The sequence below is a fragment of the Zosterops lateralis genome (assembly GCF_965231275.1).
Source record: "Zosterops lateralis genome assembly, chromosome: 1".
Lineage (NCBI taxonomy): Eukaryota > Metazoa > Chordata > Aves > Passeriformes > Zosteropidae > Zosterops > Zosterops lateralis.
In genome coordinates, this window is record NC_139762.1 from 135,954,747 (window position 1) to 135,976,627 (window position 21,881).

At 41.6% G+C, this 21,881-nt stretch overlaps 1 protein-coding gene across 8 annotated transcripts in view; it reads left to right on the forward strand.

Moving 5' to 3' along the window:
• Positions 1–21,881, forward strand: part of PTK2 (protein tyrosine kinase 2) — a 190,405-nt gene that overhangs the window by 83,587 nt on the left and 84,937 nt on the right. For all 8 annotated transcript variants that reach the window (XR_014591267.1, XM_083873480.1, XM_083873477.1 and 5 more), the window contains 2 exons: positions 12,931–13,097; positions 19,091–19,178. Coding sequence is in view for 7 of the 8 variants with exons in the window: in XM_083873480.1 (XP_083729606.1) it covers positions 12,931–13,097; positions 19,091–19,178 (255 nt within the window). In the remaining variant the exon portion in view is untranslated. The remainder of the gene's footprint in view (positions 1–12,930; positions 13,098–19,090; positions 19,179–21,881) is intronic.

Consider the following 21,881-nt stretch of genomic DNA (forward strand, 5'->3'; position numbering starts at 1 on the left):
AGGTTGTGACTTTTTAAAGAATAAGTATGAATAAGTATAATGTTATATGTGCATGAAAGCACTTTACTGTCAACTTACATCCTCTCTAATGCTGAGATCGTACCTTTTCTGCATTTATCTTTGAAATTTTTGAGGTATTGTGGTATCTAAACTGTAGCAAAGCCCAGTTTAACGTGTCAAATGCTTTTGTGGTTTGCTCATTTTTTAAATTATCCTTCAAGAGCAGAATCTTGCAGGGTGGTAGGTGGTGTGTGGGGTTGTTTTCTGCTGTGAGGTACTTGCTGTAGAAGCAGGTTCCCATCTACTCCTTCCTTCCAACAATTCTTCAAATTCCACTGCAAAGATGTGGTTCTGCTGGAAGGAGTGAGTTGTCACAGGGTGAAGGAGACTTGTTTTCTCCTTTGCCCTCTTAAGTTTCCTTTGTGCAAAAGAAAACGAAAAAAAAAAAAAATCCTAAAGAGTTTTGAATGTTTATCTCCCTTTCCCACTGTTTATTTCCTAACATTCCTCAGTGGAGGAGGTCCTGTGATCTTAATCACAGGCCTGTGAAATCCAGGGATTTTCATTGATGATGATCAGAAAATCTGTCTCTTGTCAATTCAATAAGGGATAATTTAGTGAGTGGACAGATCAGAGGTTCAACAATAGGAATCATTATTATCAATTGCATACATTTTTTTCTGTGGAGTAGTTTTTTGGGTGCCACTTGAAACATTTTGCTCCCTGACTTAAGTATTAATGGTTTGCTATCTCTAATCTGATTGATTTGTTTTATAAAGTGCATTACTCAGTAGAAGAGGAGGAAAACTATGTCTCAGTAGGTTTTTAACCTTGCAAACATCTCCTGTGGATAAATGTCCAGGGCTTTTATTATGATACTTGAATGGAGACTGTCTTTCCAGAGAGGTATGTAAACCCCTGGAAAACAAAAGCAGAAATTAAATCTTGGGTTTTTTTCCAGCTCAGGAATACCTGTGGTTATGGACTTTAAGGATACAAACTTGGAGTTGCTGTAAGAAATTCAGTGCTGAGTTCCGTTGGCAGTTCTGTATTGTTTTTTAAAGCAAGAAAATACCATTTTTAAATAAAAGCAGGATCAAAAGAACGGGCATGTAGCAGTTACTTGAAGCTTACCTTAGTTTTTAATTTTTACATGTACTTTTAATTGGATAGATGTTTCCAAAAAAGAATGGGAGTTTTGTATTGTTCTGTTCTGATGGGTAGCTGTTAAACTTCCTTCTTTCAGCAAATGTCCTTCTTTTGTTATTTTGTTAAACTAGGACAGTGACTGTTGAATGTGAATGTGCAGGTAGTAAAGGTCTAGCACTGATGTATTACCATGACATTTATTTTAGAAACAGTAAGCCCTTGTTGGAGTACAACAACATTCCATTGGAATGACTGCAGTTCGACCAAGCTGAATAATTTAAGATTAAAATAGCCTGTAAGGTTTTTATGCCTCCTTTTGTGGAGGAGACGTCTACCATTTCTACTGATTTACAACCTGAGGGTGGAGACTGGAGCTGGGTTTGTTTCCAAGGAGCTCTGAAGGGGTATTCAAAGGTGAATGTCTTTGAGACAGCTCTGCAATTAAAAGGAAGAGAAAAAAGGTCTTCCAAGGCTGCTCCCTGGTCAGCACAGCTGCTGCGGTGATGGCTGGGGAACATTTCCAGTATTTGGGGTGCATTCCCAGTGTTAGAAGTCAGACTTGGTCTGAAATCTCCAGATGAACCAATTAAAGGTGTTATGGAATGTACCAAGGAAAGTAAAGTTGGAATTTTCTTTCCTGATTCGTGGTTCCTAACATCTTCTGTTTCTAACAGAGTGTGGTTGGCCTGTGTGAATGAAGGATGTGTTTGACAGTCAAAGCAGTGTTGAAAGCCCTTTTCCTCTCAAAGAAAAGAGATAAGATAATCCTAAGCATGGAGTAGAAAGTGATTTACCTGTATTCCTTCTACACAATTCCTTGGTCATGAAGGGAAACACTTTTCATTAAAACTCAGGTGGTTAAGCTCGTATGAACCGAACTCGGCTTTTTGTAGGAGTCCCTTAAAAGGTTGGACTGTGATTTCCTTGCTGTTCATCTTAAAATATCTTTTACCAAGACAACAGGGGTTGCACATAAACTTTACTTTGAGGAGAACTTTGGGTGTGGACTTCTGCTTATTCTGGATGGATTTAGTCCCTCAATGACAGCTGTTTCCTCAGAGGGATGAAGCCTGTGCTCTGCAGTAGATGCAAGAACAGCTTCTCAGTTCTGGGAAGTGCTTTCTTGGATTTCAAAGACCTGGCATGCTCTCTGTAATCACCCTCTTTGGTGTTATACTAAAGACATGCTTCATTTCCAAAAGAAAGAAAAGGCTTTTATGGATGTGCAAACAGTGGTCTCCTCCTGTGGATGTGTATGTAGACACAGCCAAGCATTTGCCAGGGGAAGAAAGGTTGCTTATCTTGGCTGTTTGTCTTGGTATGGCTTGTTTGGATGTGGTGTCTAGGTGCTTATGCACAAAGGGATTTCCAGGCTTCGGGCTTGGAGAGAATTCTCTGCCCTGCTCACAGGCCTCAGGTGTGGCATGTGAGGAGGTAGGTGTAGCTGAGATGCAATTTTTTGGTCTCAGGTGCACTCTGAAAGTAAACACTGTTACCAGGCCTTGATCAGCACTTAGGAGGAAAGCACCTCTGGATTCAGGTGTGGTCGAAGCAGAATTGTAGCCATAATTAAAAACAAACAAACAAAATAATGCATGTAGCAGATTGGGTGGGTCGCGAAGGTCTGTGATTTTTAGGAAACAGGTGTTGGAAAACTTGGTGAGTCCTTACAGGTGACTTCTGGTGAAGTGCAGATCTTCTCTGTGGTCTCCTTTTCCACCCCAGAGGTGCCCAGCTTGCATTGGTTTACACATTTTTAAAAACTTCTAGCCTTTAAAACTTGTCTTTGATTCTTAACTAGTAGCTGTGAGAAGACATTATTTATATGGAAATAACAACCACAAATCTCAAACCAGGTTATTGCCAGACACTTCTTAATTCTCAAAGAGTTGTTTTTTTCTTCTGATTTTGTTGCACTGTCTAAAATCTAAGCTGGACAGAGATAGCATTAGATTTGGCACATTTGTCCTTATTTTGGAGAGAAGCATGTTTAGAGCTCTTGGACAAGTAAAGATAGTGTCCAGGGTTCTCTTAACCTGTTCTCATTTCAAATGTCTTTTTCTTCCTTTTCTGTGTAGTACCACCTTGAAATGTCAGCTTCCTTAATGTTGACAGAATAAGAACTCAAAAAGCTGAATTTAAAAACTACATCCTTAAGTAAGGGGAAGGATGTTACTAACTTGAACAAAACCTAAATGCAAGGAGCATGCCTTGGCTACATCCCATCCCATTTGTGTGAAGACCAGAGCAAATTCATCAGCTTCCCTACCCACCTGCAAATCGTACTTCTCACAGGTAGAAGGCATGTTTGCAGGTTGGAAGTTTGTGTATTCTGGTCTGTTCCCTAATGTGAGCCCTTCAGGGGAAGGGGCTGAGGCACATTCAGCTGGGTCTTCACTAAAGCAGTTAATTCAGTTGCTCTACTGTGTTCTGTGTGCTGCCTCTTCTTTCCTGTTTGCCTCTCCCATTCAATCCATGCTGTACTTTCAGCTATTGGTGGAAGAGAGCAGAGTGTTTGATTGGAGATCCAGTTTGGGGTGGAGGAATGGAAAGATCCTGTCGTGCAAAGGTCTGCAATTCAAATGCTCCCCTGGTTGAGACATGTGTTTCATCTGGCAGCTGTGCCAGCTTCCTTCTTGCTCTTTGTTTTCTCCTGCTGCCACCATAGCTGTGCTGGCATAGGTGGTGTGACTGCTTTGGCAAACTCAATCCAAGCTAAAATGAATAATTGTTTTGCTGTTGTTTTAAATTCAGATCAGTTCTGTAATCTTGTTAGCTGCATTGTCTTGCAGGCTGACGCAGCTGAGAAGGCTGGAGGGAGAAAGGAAATGCCTGTTTATGCTGGCACTGTGCACCATGAAGGGATAGAGTATTAAAGCCTTATTGATGAACATCCCTTGTCATCCACAGCAGCATTCCTGGTTTGCAGACATTGCCTAAGAAGGGTATTGCCTGTTCTGAAAAAGGGCAAGAGGCTTGTCAGTCCAGCCTCAGTTCCAGATGTGATTCCACCCACTCACCTCCAAGTCTCTCCCTCTTTTTCAAACCCGTGTTATTTAGAGCCAATATCTGGACAAAAGGTGTCAGATATCTACTGTGGCTACTCTGGGGCACATCTGGGCTACACAATCCTGATTCTGACTGACTGACAGTAGCCAGTATTGAACTTGCTGCTCACCAACTGTGGAATGGCCAGATGTGCTTTATTGCTGCTCAGTTCCTCCCAAGCCAGGAGCTTGAAGAGTTGTGGGAGAATGGGCTTGGGGTGGAGCTGCTCTGGTGTATCTACTGCAATCTGTAAAGCAGATGCAAATATATTAATTGGGTAACTTTTAATTTACTGGGTTTCTTTTTTAAAATAGGTTCCTACTAGATTTAAAATAGATTCTTACTAGATTTAGTAACAGGTGAGCAGCCTGGTCACACAGATTTCCATGGAAAGAGTCTGTGAGCACTGACAGGAGTCAAAGCTGCATTAGTATTTTTATTGAAGTCAGCTCTTTACAGCAATGGTTGCATATTCAAATCTCATTTCTACATGTGTACAATGATTTATGTGCTTTGAGGCAGTGGAACTATTTGATGTATAGAAGCAGTGATTCAAACATCAAGTAGATGTGTGTAAAAATTTATTACATCATTCCTGGTCCAGTATAAGAGCTGGTAAATTGGTGCAATTTACCTTTTTTTTCCATTCCTTTTCTCTGCTGTGTGCCTGCATGAATTGTATCAAAAAACGAGGCATGGTTGTATTGTTATTTTGTAGGTGCCTCCCTTCTGAGAACCTGAAAAAGGTAGCAAGAATTCAAAATAAGGGACTTTGAAATGTAAACAAAAAAGTGTATGGTATAGTGATAATCAGTATACTAAGACAGCAGTACCCTTGGGCTTTAGAATGCCTGTTTTACTTGTGCAAAATAGTCATGATACCCTTAGAGGAGACACACAGGCAAAATAACATTTTAAACTTAATCTAAATAGCCCTTTGACATTTTTTTGAAAACATCTAGAACTGTAGATGGCTTCAAGTCAACATGCTGCATCAGTGTTTAACTGTACAAAAACTGGATCCAAGGGGGCTCTTAAGACTTTGCAAGTGCATTTGAGGATAGGGAGTAGTGAAATACAGAATCACAGAAAAATCTGAGTTAGAAAGGACATTTAAAGGTTATCTATTCCTGCTGCAATGAGCAGGGACATTCTCAACTAGATCTGTTTGCTCAGAGCCTGTTATAAACGCAAGGGCAAAATCCAGATTAATAAAGAAACGGTTTATTAATCAAACAATCCCAATCACCGACAAACAGAGAAAACCACAAAATAGGATATCTGCAGCGCAGCGCCGGGTGGATGAGGGGTCTGCACACCAAGGTACAGGTCACCCAAATGCACCCTGAACGATTCTCAGTTCGCTGTTTTATAGGGTTTTTCTGTCCTGAGGCAGTACAGGTGTCCAGGATGGACCAAATAGTCCAAATTTCTTCTAGATGGCCTTCCCGGATTTGCTGAGTCCCGTGGATCCGTTCCGGGAAGATCTTTTTCTTATGTGAATTGAGCCAGCCAGTCTTATGTTGATTCTGGTGTGCATATTGTGCCAGGGAATTTTTCGTGGTCGGGGAATTCTGCTTCACCGTTCAAGAAGGAATTCTCCTTGCATCGAACAGGATGTGATTCTTATCGGGGCTGGCTAGCATCTTTGTTTGGTCTGATGGTCCTTGTCCTGCTTTTTGTTTCACAGCTGGAGCCGCGGAGACTTGGCTAGGTACAGATTTCTACCTGCTAGGTTTTTACAGTTTATTAACACCATTATATTATACATTTGATTATTATTTTATTTACGAATTTTTCTACCAGATTTATCACAGAGCCCAATTTAACCTGGCCTTGAGTGTTCTCAGCGATGGACCATCCACCATATCTACGGGCAGCGTGGTCCAGTGTTTTACCCCCTCATTGTAAAAAAAGCTTCTTCATAATATCTAACCTAAACCTACTCTCTTTCTTTTTAAAGCCATTTGCCTGTATCCTATCACTTCATACCCCTGCAAAAAGTCCCTCTCCAACGCTCTTGGAGCCCCTTTAGGACACTGAAGGGGCTCTAAGTTCTCCCTGGAGCTTCTCTTCTCCAGGTTTAGCAGCCCCAACTCTCTCAGCCTGGCTCTGTGGGGGAGCTCCTCCATCCCTCTGACAGTCCTGGTGGCCTCCTCTGGACTTGCTCTAGCAGCTCCATGTCCTTCCTGTGCTGGGCCCCCAGAGTTAGCTGCAGCTCTGCAGGTAGGGTCTGAACAGAGGGGCAGAATCCCCTCCCTCGCCCTGCTGTCCACACTACTTTGAATGTTAAGCTTCTGGAAAACTAAATTTATTGTCAGCCTTTAAAAGAGCATTGCATTTATTTGGGGAGCGTGCAGTAGGATCAGAAAAGTGCTGATTAATCCAAGAAGACCGTAAAGCAGGGCTGTACCAGCTCTGCTCTGTCAGTGCTGTCAGTGTGTGCTTGGAAGGTTCTTTGTGGAATTCTGAGTGGGCGTGGAGAGGTATTTGGGATGACAGATCTGAGTATGGCTTGGATATGAAAGGCTCTGAGGCACTTGGGTGGATGTGTTGCTTGAGCTGATGTGTCTCTGTGCTGGAATGGTGACAGGATGCTGGCCACCAGCACAGCCTGTGTTCAGCCTGTGCTTTCGGTATGAACTTGCTGGGCTTCAGGGGCAGAGTTCTTGTACCGCCTCATCAGTTTCCCAATCTTGTTTATTGTATGATATACAAATCTACTTGCTGGATAAGCAGAGTGATGAGAAAAAGAGGAATGTGGGCTTTTTGCTTTGACTGTCAGACATAGTGTTATCAGAGGATAGCCCAGATTTTGGTGCAGCGAGCACATTCTAGAATTCTCCTTTATGGGAATTATAAATTAATTTTCATCAGACCTTTGCCATTCACTTTTGTTCAGCTTTTCATTTGAGCCCCCCATATAAATCTGTCATCAGGAGTTACAAAACTTGATGTATAAATAGTGTTTGACATATTTGAAGTGCTGCACAAACATTAGCACGCTGTCCCTATGTCAGAGCTGCTACTTCAAAACTTTTTCTGGTGCAAGAAACTTTCTCCTTCCTACTAAATAAGGAAATTAGGTTTGTAGTCACACTGGGAGTATATTATTCTGTCTTCAATTTATTCATAGTAGCACATCAGTCTTGTTAATTTACAAGCAAGCAATTCATTTTCACTCATTTACAGCAGCAAAGTATTATTGATACATAGTGGGAGAGCCAAGGGTACTGTGTGCCTTTTGGCCCTTCTCTGCTCTGTCTTGATTTTTCAGCATTCTCCTAAATATACTGCACTGTAAATTATATTTTTGGGCACATTCTCCTAATTTAGGGCAAACATGAATCTATTTTTTTAAATTACCTGTGATGCATATCTCCAGGTTCTTCAGACAGATGAGCGCTATCCAGTTTTCTACCTATAGAAAAAGCTTTTTCTTCTTCTCTCTGGGGTAAAGGGAGGGAAAAGTCACCTATCCCATGCCTGTTATTGATAGGAAATTCTTCTGAAGGCTTCCCACTGTCTCTTGCTCGGCTGTACTAGTCTATTTTATGTTCAGGATGTAAATGTCAGCTTTAGAAACCTAATTAAAATCAATGTGATTATGGTAAACCGCACTCGAGTGGCAGATGATTGTGTGACTGCCTTGCAGTTGTAGGGAGCTGCCAACAAACACATGAAAACTCCTCATGGGAATTTATATTCATGTAGGGATCCCTATACCCAAAGTGAAATCTCATTCTGTATTAGGTTTCTGCTGGTGTCAAGCTCTCTAACAAGTACTTCTAGCTATGATTAATTTGAGGTCAGAAGTTTGTTATCCAGGTTGAAACTGATGGTCCTTATCCGTTTTTTATCCACTCAGCAATCCATCTGAGGAGCCTCCTGAGCTAAAAGGCTGGTTGCAGTAGAGTCTGGAGAGATTTGATTTCTTTGGCCATGCTTCCAGCTAAAAGATTGTGGTGACATGTCTCAGCAGGATGCTGTAGTTGCTTTTGTGCAGTGGTTAAGCAGTTAAGTTGTTTGTCTGGAAACTTCTGATTACGCGTTCTCATCACTGCCACAGAACATCAGGCTGCTTTGGCAGGGCTCCTCACAGAGCCACTATGGAGGGCACAGAGGCTGTCACCCATCCTGGAGGGATGGCAGTGCCTTTGTTGGACACTCCAGGCGTCTCCACTGGGTCTGTGGAGGTTGCCCAGGACCTGAGGAGACTCATCATGTTATTTACTGCTAATGGGAGTTAAATGCACTGAGCTGAGACTGCTGCAGTGCCAGTGCAAGCCATGGGGATTAATCTTGGGCTGTTTGGAAAGAGCAGCCAGGGCTGGGCAAATCCCTGGGGCTAGATGAGCCTCCCTGTTCTCTGCTGGGTTCTCCTGTGGCTCTAAATGTTTTAAAATTCCAATCCTCTGGTTTATTAATAATAAAGAAGTATATAAGCAAATAGATATTTTACTAGAGACTACAAACGAGCCATTTTGAGTATCTTAATCATCATGTTTTCTTATTTCTCCAGTTCTTGGTTCTGACTGTGGGTTGATAGCACCTGAAATGAACTCTGCAGCTTTCCTAAACAACAGCAAAGAAAAGCACTTCATGTGTTTGTTTCATGTAGAACACCACTTCTTTCTTCCTGACAATACATGGCTTTTTGAAATACATTTTTCAGCACTTGCACTTGACCTCCGATGTACCCATTCTTCTGTATCCTTAGTGTTTCTGCTTCTTCTTGAGTTGCAGCATGTACTAATTGTTACTAATGATTTTCTAGGTCTGACAACAACTACCCTGCCACATACGTCACCCTTCTTACATAAATCAGAAAATATGTCTATTTTGATTTTTGATTCTTGATTCTATGATAGGTTTAGATTTGATTGATGATACATAAAAGAGAGAGGCTTAAAGTCTTGCTCGATTTTGGTGGGAATTAGGACATCTAGCTTCTTCAGTCCTTTTGAAATCCCAGCATGAAGACTGGAGAGGGTCTGAGATGCCCATCTTGATTCTTCCCTGAGTAGAGCATTAATGGTTCCAGCTGAGCCTTATGCATCAGTGGTCTCAGTGGTTCATGGTCATAGATAATCTTACCATAATTTCTTCCTTTCCAAAGCCATTTCTTATCACAGCAGGCATAACTATCATCTAAGAACACAAAACTCCATTTCCATTATCAGTTGGCAGTGTCAGAGGTGGGGGAAGGGATGGATTTCCAGAGTCTAGTGCTGTATGTTACATGCTCTGTGCGGGGTGCAGGAAGAGATGAAAATTAATGAATCTCCTCTGTTTGCATATAGAAAAGCTGGCACCATTCCCTTTGGCTGAGAGCTCGCCTGCCAAAATGTTAGACTTTACTAACTAAGCAGAGCTTGTCCTTCGGGTGAGGAAGAGGTTAAATATGCCTCTGTCTCTTCTGAGAGTACTTGGTGGTGGTGTTTCCAGGGATCCAGGCAACTGTTCTCCTTTGTAGTTTGTGATACAAAGAGCCTCAAATGCAGGCAAGAAACAAACTTAAACAATTTACATTTGATGGAGATTTAAAACGTTCACTGACCTGATAGACCTTTGGAATTGCTGGAAAAGGCTGCAAAAAGTGAACTGCTTTAGGAGGAGACAGGATGAGTAATTGGAAGAGTTTCACTGAAGGCTGCTGAATGACAGAAACAATGCTTGGCTTGGGAAATCCACTGGGATAAAAATAGTCTGAGGTTAGGAGAGCACTTAGGGGAAGTGTTCCTGCAGAGCACTTTGGGGAAGTGTTCCTGTGTGCTTGCCTGGTGTTGCCTCATCCCCTGGCACCCATCTGTGGCTGCTGTGGCTCCTCCTTGAGTGGTTTTACCCTGAGTTGTGTTACCGAGGTGCCTGCGGGGAGATGCTTGTTTGCATCAGACGTTTGTCCCGGCAGCTCGGGCACCTTCTGGCTGTTGGGACAGGCTGTGGCTGGTGAGTCTGTGCTGCTGCCAGCTGCTTGAAGGCTTGGATTTGCCCCCAGTGTTGGGAAGTTTCCCTCCCACACAATACCACCAGCCTCTGCTCCTGCTTGTTTTGCTGCTGCTGTCCATCTTCTTTCAGGTCTGAGCTCGCCATCCACTTAGTGCTGGATGTCCAACCCCAGGGCACGGGAGACAAGGGAAATTTGGGGCACTGCAGGTTCTGAACCAAAAAGATGATCCTTAGAATGTTCATATTGCTGCTTTTGGACATAGGGTCCTGTTGGGCTTGATGGAACCTCTTCTAACTCAATCTCTATGACTTTACTAAACATGGCTTGTGTTTCCTTCCTGTAGACTTGAAAGAATTTTGTTTTACATTTCTCTGTGCACTGTGTTGCTTCTGAAAGATTATTTAAAGGTTGCAGTTTGAGGAGATGTATGAGCTGATTTAACAGCTTGATATCACCTCACCAACAGCATGATTCCACTCCTACATGTGTCATCTTCCCCCTCTAGTCAGATTTAGTGCTTCCTTCATTCTCTTTTTGCAGTTAGTTTTCTGCTTGCTTAATTTGCAAAATCAGGGTTTTAAACAATTTCTTCGGGGTTTGTTTATTTAAACAAGAAATTTTGGGAAGCAATCACAGAGTCATTTAGGTTGGGAAGGACTGCTTAGGTCATCAGATCCAACTATGAACCCAGCGCCACGACCAAGTTCACCACTAAACAATGTCCTCAAGTGCCATAGCCACATGGTTTTTGAACACTTCAATCCATGATGACTCCACCACTTCCACAGGCCAGCCAGTTCCAGGGCTTTTACTCTTTCAGTGAAGAAATTATTCCTTATACAGATCTAAACCTCCCTTGGCACAGCTCGGGGCCATTTCCTCTCATCCTGTCCTGTGTTCCCTGGGAGAAGAGTCTGATTCCCACCTGGCTTCATGTCCTGTCAGGGAGTTGAGGAGAGCATTAAAGTCCCCTTTGAGCCTCCTTTCCTCCAGGCTGGGCCCCCTCAGCTGCTCCTCACCAGACTTATGTGCAAGGGCCACAGTATCACCCTATAGAAAACCCTCTCACCTAATTCACTCTGGAAGGCCACTTCTGGCTCCTGTAGAACTTCCATGGGTTGTGTGTTGATGTTTTGCTGAAATTCTGAGCAAGAATCAGCACTTGTGCATCTCTGCATGCATCTGTGTATGTGTGTGTTACCTGCATGAGCGTTTTCAGTAGGAAATTTCCAGACCATTACAGGCACAGAAGCAAAGGCCTGTGAATGTATCTGGGAGCAGTGATAGCTCCTGCTGAGCTCTGAGCTCCTGCAGCAGGGATCTGCTGCCTTGCAGAGAGACACAGCTTCCCTTTGCCAGGGTTGTGAGGCAGCAGCAGAGCTCCTGCTGGCTCCCTAATGGAGATGAGAGCAGGACAGCCTGGCACGCTGCATCTGAAAGGTTGCTCATCCCTGCTCCACTAACACATTGGATTTTTAGTTACTGCATGTCAGACCTTGCTGATGTCTGACATGGCTCTTGTATTTTGAGTCCAGGATGCTCCTAATCAGGGTTTTTTTCCTTTAAAAGTTCTGTGCCAGGGTTTGAAAGATGAGTGGAACTTGCATCTTCAGTCTTAAAAGGTGTTCTTATCTTAAAGTCTGTGCACTGCCTGTCACCAGGCTTAGTGTGCTGAAAGACATTGCTGCCAAGAGCATGAGACCTGGTGTTCAAGGTCTTCTAAAGGTTTCTAGTCCAATTAACTCTTAAAACATACTATATTTACAGTTTTGTGCCAATAATCACTACCAATTCTAGACATACAATTCTCTACATCACACACATTCTACCAATGTCTTTGTGCTACCGTCAAAGATGGTCGAAGAACTTAAGACACTGCCCAAAATTCTCCATCTTGCTCCTATCTACTTCTATTCTAAAAACGCAAAACTACAAATTTTCACCCTGTGACAAACTAAACTACTATCTAATTTAATTTTTTGTTCTTTTCAATTCATCTATAAGTGTTGGAAGAAATTTTTCCCTTGGACTAAGGTCAAAGGCAATGCTTTCCTGGGGTCCCAGCAGGGATCTTGGAGCCCCCAGGGCGATTTGAGGGGTTTTCCCTGTGCCCTGGACTCCAACACACGGCAGTCTGCTATGGGTTTATGTAAAAGATTCCTTTCTTGGGCAAGAGATCTTCAAACTTTGAAATTTACCTCAGGGCAAACAACATTTGTTGTGTTTGAGAACGTTCCCAAATAATTGTCTCTTGCCTGGTTTTATAAGGGATCTCTGCTGAATCTCAAATGAGTTGGGGGAGGGAGGGGGAAGGAAACCAAGGGACTGTGGTGTGACCTATGAAGTCTTGGCTGTTGGGACACTAAAGAGGATGGAAGTCCAAGATGATTTTCTGGTTCTTGATGGAGAGCGATTTTTAAAGGCTGCTGCTGGGTTTTTTTGAACTAATACATCTTGTTTTCATCCACAATCCTTCTTTTGAAATTTTGGCTTTTATGTTACTCTGTTTTACATAGAAGAAATACTGGCCTAAATCTGATAAGATGCATGGATCATATTTACTGATGTTTTCTGAAGTCATGCTGGTAAAACTTCAGTAACTGTAACTGGTTGTGTGACCGAGTAGCTAACAATAAAATATGTTTGGCATTTTTAATAAGGTTGCTACCTATGTGCTGCTTTGTATTTAGTGTAGGGTATTACGTGGTAATATTTCAAATTAATATATATATATATTTATTGTATTTTACAGCTTGTAAAGAGTGTGTGTTTGTCTGTTTCAGGGCATAATTCAGAAGATCGTGGACTGTCACAAAGTGAAAAACGTGGCCTGCTATGGGTTACGGCTCAGCCACCTGCAATCTGAGGAGGTTCACTGGCTACACCTGGACATGGGGGTGTCCAATGTGAGAGAGAAATTTGAACTAGCCCACCCTCCAGAAGAATGGAAGTAAGAGCATAAGTCTGTTCCATGTCAGTCATATAAGTCTTCCTGCCTTGTCATAAAAAATACTCTGTAATTTGGTTTACTAAGAAAGATCTCCTTGTAGTGGAATAGAGCTGGTGGAATGGGGGGAAATAAACCCACCAAATTTCTCACTAAGAGCTGTGAGCAATGTGCTGCTTTGAAGGGGTTTTTGTGTTTTTAAGGGGTTTCCTGCAAATGGAAGAGAAACCTGGAATTTAGAGGAAGTATAAAATAGGAACTAAAATAGAAATCTCCTAATCATTTGTGCTGAAATCTGCAAGTTTTGTCGTTTTTAAAAGTTTTAGGACAGGAATGCTATTCCTGATGAGGTATAAGTTGAGATATAAGCACATAGCTGCAATTTTTAAAAGGATAAATCTTGTTCTTTAAATAAAGCCAAAGGATATTTTTAAGTACTGATTGTACTTATCTATAGACTGAGTACGAGAAATGGGGTTTGAAATAGTGAAATGCAGTCAAAAATCATTTTATCCCTCTCTTGTTATGAAACTTCTCAGTTGTTAAACTTACTTATATTAAGGCCCAGAGCAATAAGTGATTATCTGGCTGCCTTCTGACTGTGATCTTCTCAAGTTACACCAGGAGCAATGAACACTAGAAAAATAACTGCAGAATTTTGGGGGTTTTTCATAGCCTGGGCACATTCGCTAAAGTTTTTCATGATGCTGGTTAATTGATTAATAAACGTGGCATGACCTAATTTTCTTCAACTTTTTAGGAGAGTAAGCTGGTAGTGCCTGCTCAGGAGAGGAAGGAAGGAAGCTCTGTCCACTTTCCTGGTAGAAAGACAAGAGGAAACTAAAGTTTATCTGCAGAAAGACACAGTAGTTTACTAAAGAAAATGGGGAGCTCAGAACTGTAAAATACAATAAACCAAATAGAGATCAAACCAAAGAGTAGATTACTGTGGTTGCTCATTCATTGCAGGGGCGTTGTGCATCTATTTCTGTGGTTTTATCTTCATAACCACAATCTGTGCAGAAGTTGCTGGTTATTTTAGAGGCTGAACATACCTTCTGCAAAATTATCGTAAATAGTGTATACTTAATTTCTCTCAAATGGAGTTATTATATTCTAGCAGATGTCGCAGTTGGCAATCTTCAGTTTGTAAATTCTCTTTAGGGTCCCAGTTTTAACAAATTCAGAGAAATTAGGAATGTTTAAAACCCGTGTTTCAGGAATGTTGCATATTCTCTTCTGTGTATGTTACGTATTTTTGTTTCTGTGATAACATGAAATTTTTCCCTCACATGAAATTTTTCATTGATAATGTTGTGAAATCACAGCTTATAAAGGACAAGATTCCTGAATCCTTTCTGTGGTAGTGGTGCTATCATGTGGTGATGAGATGCGAATAATTTATGCTGTGGAAATTTGTTACCTGGTGTACCAGTGTCAGTTCCATTTTTATAAGGTGATACAACTTGCATGGTACACATTGCAGAACACATTTAATTGGTTTTAAAAACAAACTTAGCTATTGTTTTGAACCTTGTGGGAAGGAATTGTGTAAAATGCTCATGAAAGAGCTATGATAAGGTGTAAATTATTCAGTACCTTTCCAAGTGTCATTTAGTGTGTTATCAAATACATGCAGCCTGACATACCTTTTAAACCCAGAGAGATTTGCTCTGCATAATGAAAATGCTGCTGTCATATTTGTAATGCCATAACACAAAGTGTCTAAGATCATATGACAGTACTTGTAGAAATATATAGATTACTAAAGGGGAAGTCGTCTTGGAATGGTTCTTAAATTAAAAGCTTCCTATAGTGTTACTAAACCACTAAATACCTCATGTGGTTATTTTATTTTTATCATCCAAATTAAAGGGTTGTGTATTCACAGTCTTCAGTAATTACATCTTGGAATTCTTCTGGACTAATCCAGGTACTAGAAGTTAGAAGGATTGTCAGTAGGTTGCACACAAAAGTTACCAAAATAAAATCCATCACCCTGCTGGATGAGCCGGGGTTAGCAGCACGTGGGGCTCTTAAATCATAGATAGCATTAGCCCTCAGCATTTTGTGTAATACTGAGCCTTGAGCAGTAGGCACAGCTGCTGAACCTCATGTCTCCAAAACTGCTGTGTGCCAGAGCACTGCTCCTTTCGCTTGTCTTTTGTGTCACACAAAAGAAATATCAAGAGGTTCATGTAACATTGTGTGTGTTGGAACAGCCTGTTCCCCACAGGGCAGGCACCTTCCAGCTCTGTAGTTTGGGTTTGTAAAGCAGGTCCTTGTAAGCAGGTGACATCCATGCTGTGGCTCTGGCAGGCAGGAGACACCCCCGCAGTCCTGGACTGTGAGTTTTGGTCGCTGTGATACAAAAGCCCTGTCACACATACAAGGCTGGATCACCTGTGGGATGGTTTAATGAATTGACCAAGTTGATCTAACAGATCTGTCCCTCTCCTTGCTGCATGCACTCTGTCTTCTCTCTTCTCTGGCTTCCAGTTATCCAGTCCTTTTCCTTTCCTTCTGTGAGCCTTAATACTTCTGTAAGCCTTCAGTGAGCTGATGCAGTTCATTAAACTCGAGACTTCCCGTTTGCCCTTTTGGTTCCTGTCCTCTCTGTTCAGGTTACTTTTCTGTTGATGTGAACTGAATCAGAACCTGCTGGAGGCAAAGTTGGGACTGGCAAGATTATTTCTTTCAGTGGCATAAGTTATTAAGAGTTGGATCATCCTTTCTTTTTTGGCTCCAGTAGCTGCCCTAATAGTGCTTGTTACTGCCAGGGAAGCTCCCAGAACGGCTCAGCGATGTTCACTCTGCTGGGGATGGGTCACTTCACTGTACAACTTGTGAACTCTATTGATGCCCACCTTTGTGAGGTGTGTCAGAGTGCTGCTGAGCCCCAGGAAAGGGGCAGAGCAGCACGCAGAGTGGTGATCTTCCAGGAACCATTTATCAAACATAATGAGTGTGATCATCAGCTGAGATCCTTGCTCCGAAAGCAGACCTGGTTTGTGAGAAAGGGACATGTCATCCTTGTCAGTTGGCTGCGTTTCAAAGACAGTAAATTTAGAGGATGTTGAAAATGTAGCCCATCCTTGAGTTGGCCTTTGGAAGGTGGTTCTTCATTCCCACAAGCCCAGGCAGAGATTAAGTTATAAATAGGTAATGAAGGTCACCCATGGTGACTGTCCCAGCTGAGCTGCTTCCCTTACCTGATACTCTCCTGAGATCCTGCTGCAAAAAGCAGCACTTTCATGGCTGATCAGTTAAAAGGACACATCCCTATAAAGGAGAGAGATTGATTATCCTCTCTTGGTTTCTTCTTTTTTTGTGTGTGTGTTTTTGTTGGTTTGTTTTTGTTTGGATTTTTAATCCCAGAGAGTAATGGTGTTCTGCATCCTAGAACCACAGAACTGTTTGGGCTGGAAGAGACCGCTAAGGTAATCAAGACCTAAGGTTAACCCTAGTCTGCCAAGGCCACCACTAAACCATGTCTCTAAGTGCCACATCTACATGTCTTTTAAATCCCTCCAGGGATGTGATGCCACCACTTTTCTGAGCAGCCTCTTCCAGTCTTTGACAGCCCATGAAGAAATTTGTTCTGATATCGAATGTCCAATTTTCTGACCTATAATTCAGTCTAAACCTCTCCAGTGCAACTTGAGCTGGTTTCCTCTCATCCTACCTCTTGTTACTTAGGAGAAGAGCTTGACCTCTACCCAGCTACTCTCTCCTGTCAGGGAGTTGTAGAGAGTGATAAGGTCTCCCCTGAGCCTCCTTTGCTTCCTCAGCTGCCCCTCACCATATTTGTGCTCCAGGGGAGATTTAAGTTCGATATTAGGAAAAATTTAATGGAAAGGATTGTCAAGCACTGGAACAGGCTGCCCAGGGAAGCAATGGAGTAACCATCCTTAAGAATATTCCAAAAAAAGTGTGGATTTGGCACTTGAGGACACTGTTTAGTGGTGAACGTGGTGGTGGTGCTGGGTTGATGGTTGGACATGAAGATTTTAAAGGTCTTTTCCAACCTTAACAGTTTTGTCGTTCTAAAATACACTGGATTACAGAGCTCCCAAAAAGGAAGGAAGTCTTTTACACAGACTTGTTGTATTCCATGTCAGTCTCTGCAGTTGTGTTCAGCACTAGATTTTATCGGATATGGCAGAATAAAAACCAGGAGAGGCTCTGCTTTTCTGCACTGGATAGTGTTCTCATGCTGCCTTCTGTCCCTGACACATAAATACCTGGAGGTACAATTTGGCTGATACCTAAATTTTAGTGAATAACTAGTTATCTACTGGGGATCATGAAATGCAAAGGCTGAACAGCAATAGAAGGTGATTCTGTGTTCCCTTACATATGAGAGTAATCTGTGAGAGTTTGTCTCAACTATGACTTTGAGTCTTTTTTTTGTTTATCTGTGTCTGTGTCCTTGTATCACAGAATGGTTTGGATTGAGAAGGACATTTAAGGATCACTGAGTCCAACCCCCTGCCATGGGCAGGGACACCTTCCACTATCCCAGGTTGCTTCAAGCCTCATCCAACCTGGTCTTGGACACTTCAGGGATGGGGCAGTCACAGCTTCTCTGTGCCAGGGCCTCACCACACTCAGAGTAAAACATTTCTTCCTTATATCCAGTGTAAATCTACTCTCTGTTGGGTGTTCTCAGCCTCTCCTGCATTTCACTCTTTAATTAACAACATGTTTTCTGTGCACAGGAATTAAGAAATACCTTGCTATACTACAACAAGACATCATTCTGGTATTCTTTGTTTGTATACAGCGTGTGTATTTACAGTTTCCAAGTTTTTTCCTTATTTTAATGGTTTCTAACAGGACAATGTATTTTTAATGAATCCAAAGTAAAAAAGGGTATTGCAACTTCTGCTTGAAGTGGAAACCTAGGCAGCACTTACCCCGAGTAAATTTTTACCAAATCCCCATGTAAATCTTGATTACAGGCAGCCAGATCACTTGCTGAAAAGAAGTTCTTGTCCTGCTGAAACCAACAGATTGAAATGTTGTAATATTTGCTCTTATCATGAGCAGGTTGTTAAATGTACTTACTTTGGGAAGTACTGTTAAGAGTGTTAGTTAGGATATGCTCTGTTGGCACAGCCCAAGGGATGGAGACATTCATTATCAGACTTCCATTGAAGGAATGTGTCAGAGGAGGAAGCAAACAGTCTGTGTCAAACACTGTGGGCTGTTACCACAGGACAAGCAATAATACTTAATTTAGGTATTGAAAGCAGAAGTTTATGACAAAAAAATTATGGACTAAAAGCAGAAGTTAATGTTTGAGAAAGGATACAGATTTGGTGTGGGTTGTGGGTCAAGGCTCATTCTGAATTTCCCTCACTTCTGGTGTACAATTACCTTAAATATGACTGTCAGGTTCAAAACTGTTTCCTTTTTGCATGTGTCTTCATGGTGAATAAAAGAGCAGGAAACCTTTTTACAGAGAAATCCCTTTAAAACCTATGGAGATTCCAGAGATGAATATGAGAGCATTGATCAGAGAGGGAGGAGAGTCCTTTTCCCTTTTCTCCTGTAGAATGTGGCTCCCTGTTGAGTGACACTGTTTGTTACTCCTGGAGCAGCAGGATCAGCGTTTTAAGTCCCTGCTTGTGAGAACCAGAGATAAAAGCTGTTGCCAGGGGTCATGTCAGTGCTTCTGGCAGCTCATCTGTTGTCACCTAATGGGGCCTCCCTTCCCATGGATCTGGAGCTTATCTGCTCTAACTCCTGATGCTTCAGTCCTCTCTGAAGCCCTGAGAAGACAGCAGGGCTCTAAGTTTGTTTCTGTTACAAACAGAACATCTCTATGAAGTATCAGTGACAGATAAATTCCAGTTTAGTTCTCTTGAGTAATCAAAAGGGAATTTTTTCGTCAGTTTCCTAGTATTTTGAGTTTGTTCCTATTTTTAAGAACGTTGAGAGGAAATGTTAATTTTAATTCTGCTCAGCAGTCTCTTTCTCTTGCTTTCCAGATATGAATTGAGAATTCGGTATTTGCCAAAAGGATTTCTAAACCAGTTCACTGAGGACAAACCAACTCTGAATTTTTTCTATCAGCAGGTATGTTCAGTTCTTCTACTTTGTCTTCTGCTGATTTTGCTGAATTTAGAAAACTCTGGGTTTATTTATGTGGGTAGCATATTACTGCAGAAACAGAAAAGTGGAAAACATGTAAGGTTGCATATATAAAGCAGAAAGGGCACAAAGCCCATGGCATCTTTCTCCTTGAGAAGTGGTGAGGAATAAGTTCCAAAAACAAGGTGAATCTGCAGGTTATAATTGTCCTAATTCAGATAAAGTTGACTGTTGTTCCACTGGCTTCTTACAGTTAATTCACACTTGATTAAACTGATAAATTTCTTTATTTTTGCAAGTGTAAGTAAGTGACAATTTCATGACAAACCGTCAAATAGCTTTTCCACTCACATTCTCAGGTTATTTTCTTGTGTTTAAAATCTCTTGTGGATTACTAAAACATTGTAATAGTCAAAGTTTCTATAAATTAAGCACTAAGTTCTAATTTTATTCAGTTAAATGATTTTAATCTGCTTTTAGACCAACAAGCTCACAATAAAACCTCCTGGGGATATTATTTAGAGGAGTCAGGACTAAAATGGTTACCCTGGCCCCTAACTTCAGCAAGCACAATTGTGCACACACATTCTTGTCTTAGGTAAATAGTTTTTAATATTTTTTTTTACTGTGTGATGCAATATTTGTATTGATCTATGGTGGTGGCTTCTGAAAAGACATTCATCTTGCAGTATTTCTTTGGACTTCACATTCTAGTTTAAGTGATATGTTGGATTCAGCTTAAAATGTCTGAGTTTTGGTGAGTTTTTAATGTAGTACTGCCAGGGGTTCTTGTACAACAAAATCATTTTTTCCTTTAGCAGCAAAAGACTTCCTTCATGCTGGCTTTAAACACAGGAGATTTGTGTTTCCCATGATGCAGAAGTGGGTGATGAGCTCCAAAATAATTTCCTGAACTCCATCACTTTCCTGTTCAATACCTGGCCAGCCTGCAATGTCCTCTCGTTTCTGCCTCAGGGAGCTGTTTCTTTAAAGCAAGGAGTTTGAAATGCCAGAGGAATGTTTGTTAACTTCTAACTGGATTTGGAGAAATCATTACAAACAGATACAAGTGGCTCAGAATAGAAGGTTTTTTGAAGGTCATTGGGACTGATAGGCAAAGCTGTCATCTGCCTGTGTCTGACAATGCCCTGAATCCCAGTGCTGTTAGAAAATGAGGATCAGGGGTTCTTGTCTCCTTGCTCTGCACATCATCCCACTTATTTTCTCTTCCCCTTTCTTTTTCACCTTATAGTAGATATTTCTGAATCTGGTTCTTTAAAAGTCACTGCTCTTTGTTTCGGGGTGCTGTAAGGTATTTGGGTCTCTGTTGTCATGGAAATCAGGTAGAACTTTCCAGAGCTGTCATTCTCTATCCATGATTCTGCTTCGCTCCATGAATTTCACTTGTCCTCTTGGATAAACTAGGACAATAACTTTTATGTGGTGAAGTGTTAAGGCAGCAGCAGTGATGTATGAAAAGAAGGCGAGAAGGAATTTAAGCAGCAACACTGCATCATAAACCAGACCTAGAGCAGAGAGGGGGGATGAAGAAACAGGGAAAGATGATTTTTCACATTCTGTTCCTATCTCAGCGTCATTCCTGCAACATTTTAACATATTTTGCTAACCACTGCTCTCAGTCAGAGGCATCATGTTGTGTGTAGGCAAGAACAGCAGAATGTACAGAATTCATACATGCATCCATAGATGTCCTGAGCTTTCTCCACAGAAGTAACTGTCAGAGATAAGGAGCATAGAACTCAGTCACAAAATTTTAAAAATCTGACAGAAACAACACCTCTCTGTCAGAGTGGCTTTTCTCAATGTAAAACTCAAAGATATTGCTGTCTTGTGTGTTACAAAAAAGATTTTTGTGAGGACCAGATGCCTGTGATTTTCTTGTCAGGATGAGACTGGGAACCTTACTGCTGACATCCAACCACGTTGTTTGTCTATTAGAAATGTATAGCAACAAATCTAAAAGTTCCTGGAGAAGGAAAAGAAACATGGTTACCTCTGTCACCCATGGATTTTGGAATTGTAATGATTTTGTTGAATCTGAGTTGCAAGCCACAGTATTGTTGAAAAAGAAAGTTTAAATCCTCAAGTGATCTTCATCTTCTGTAAAAACACAGAACGTTTTGTAAAGATAACAAAACGTTACCTTAATCACTGTCAACAGACAGGGTTTATTCATCCAGCTCACCCAAAGCACAATTACCAGGCTGTTAAACCCAAAGCTGGCACACGTTTGTGCCTCCACATGCATGACTACTCCCATTCATTTCAGCGATTGCACTGCCCTGTGGAAATCAGTGCACTTCAGGCTTCTCAGCTTGGGCTTCCTATGTGAAATCACTTATTTTCTCCTTGATTTGTGACTGTTTTATGGATGCTGTGACCTTTTTTTTTTGTTTTTGAATATTCTTCATCTCCAAGAGTCTCAAACAAATCAAGACCTTGTGCCCAGAGCTGGTTGTGGCCGGATGTGCTGCGATCATGGTGCTCGTTCTGCCATCTGCGGTGGGCGTGAGCTGCTCTTAATTGGAAGTGTAAAGCAGGGCACTTAATGAGATCTTTCATTCTGTAATCTGTACAGCAAGGGATTAAAATTAGTATGTGGGATCAGGGGGAAGCCACACAACTCATTAATAACATCAGAATCAGTCCCACTAACGATGCCATGCC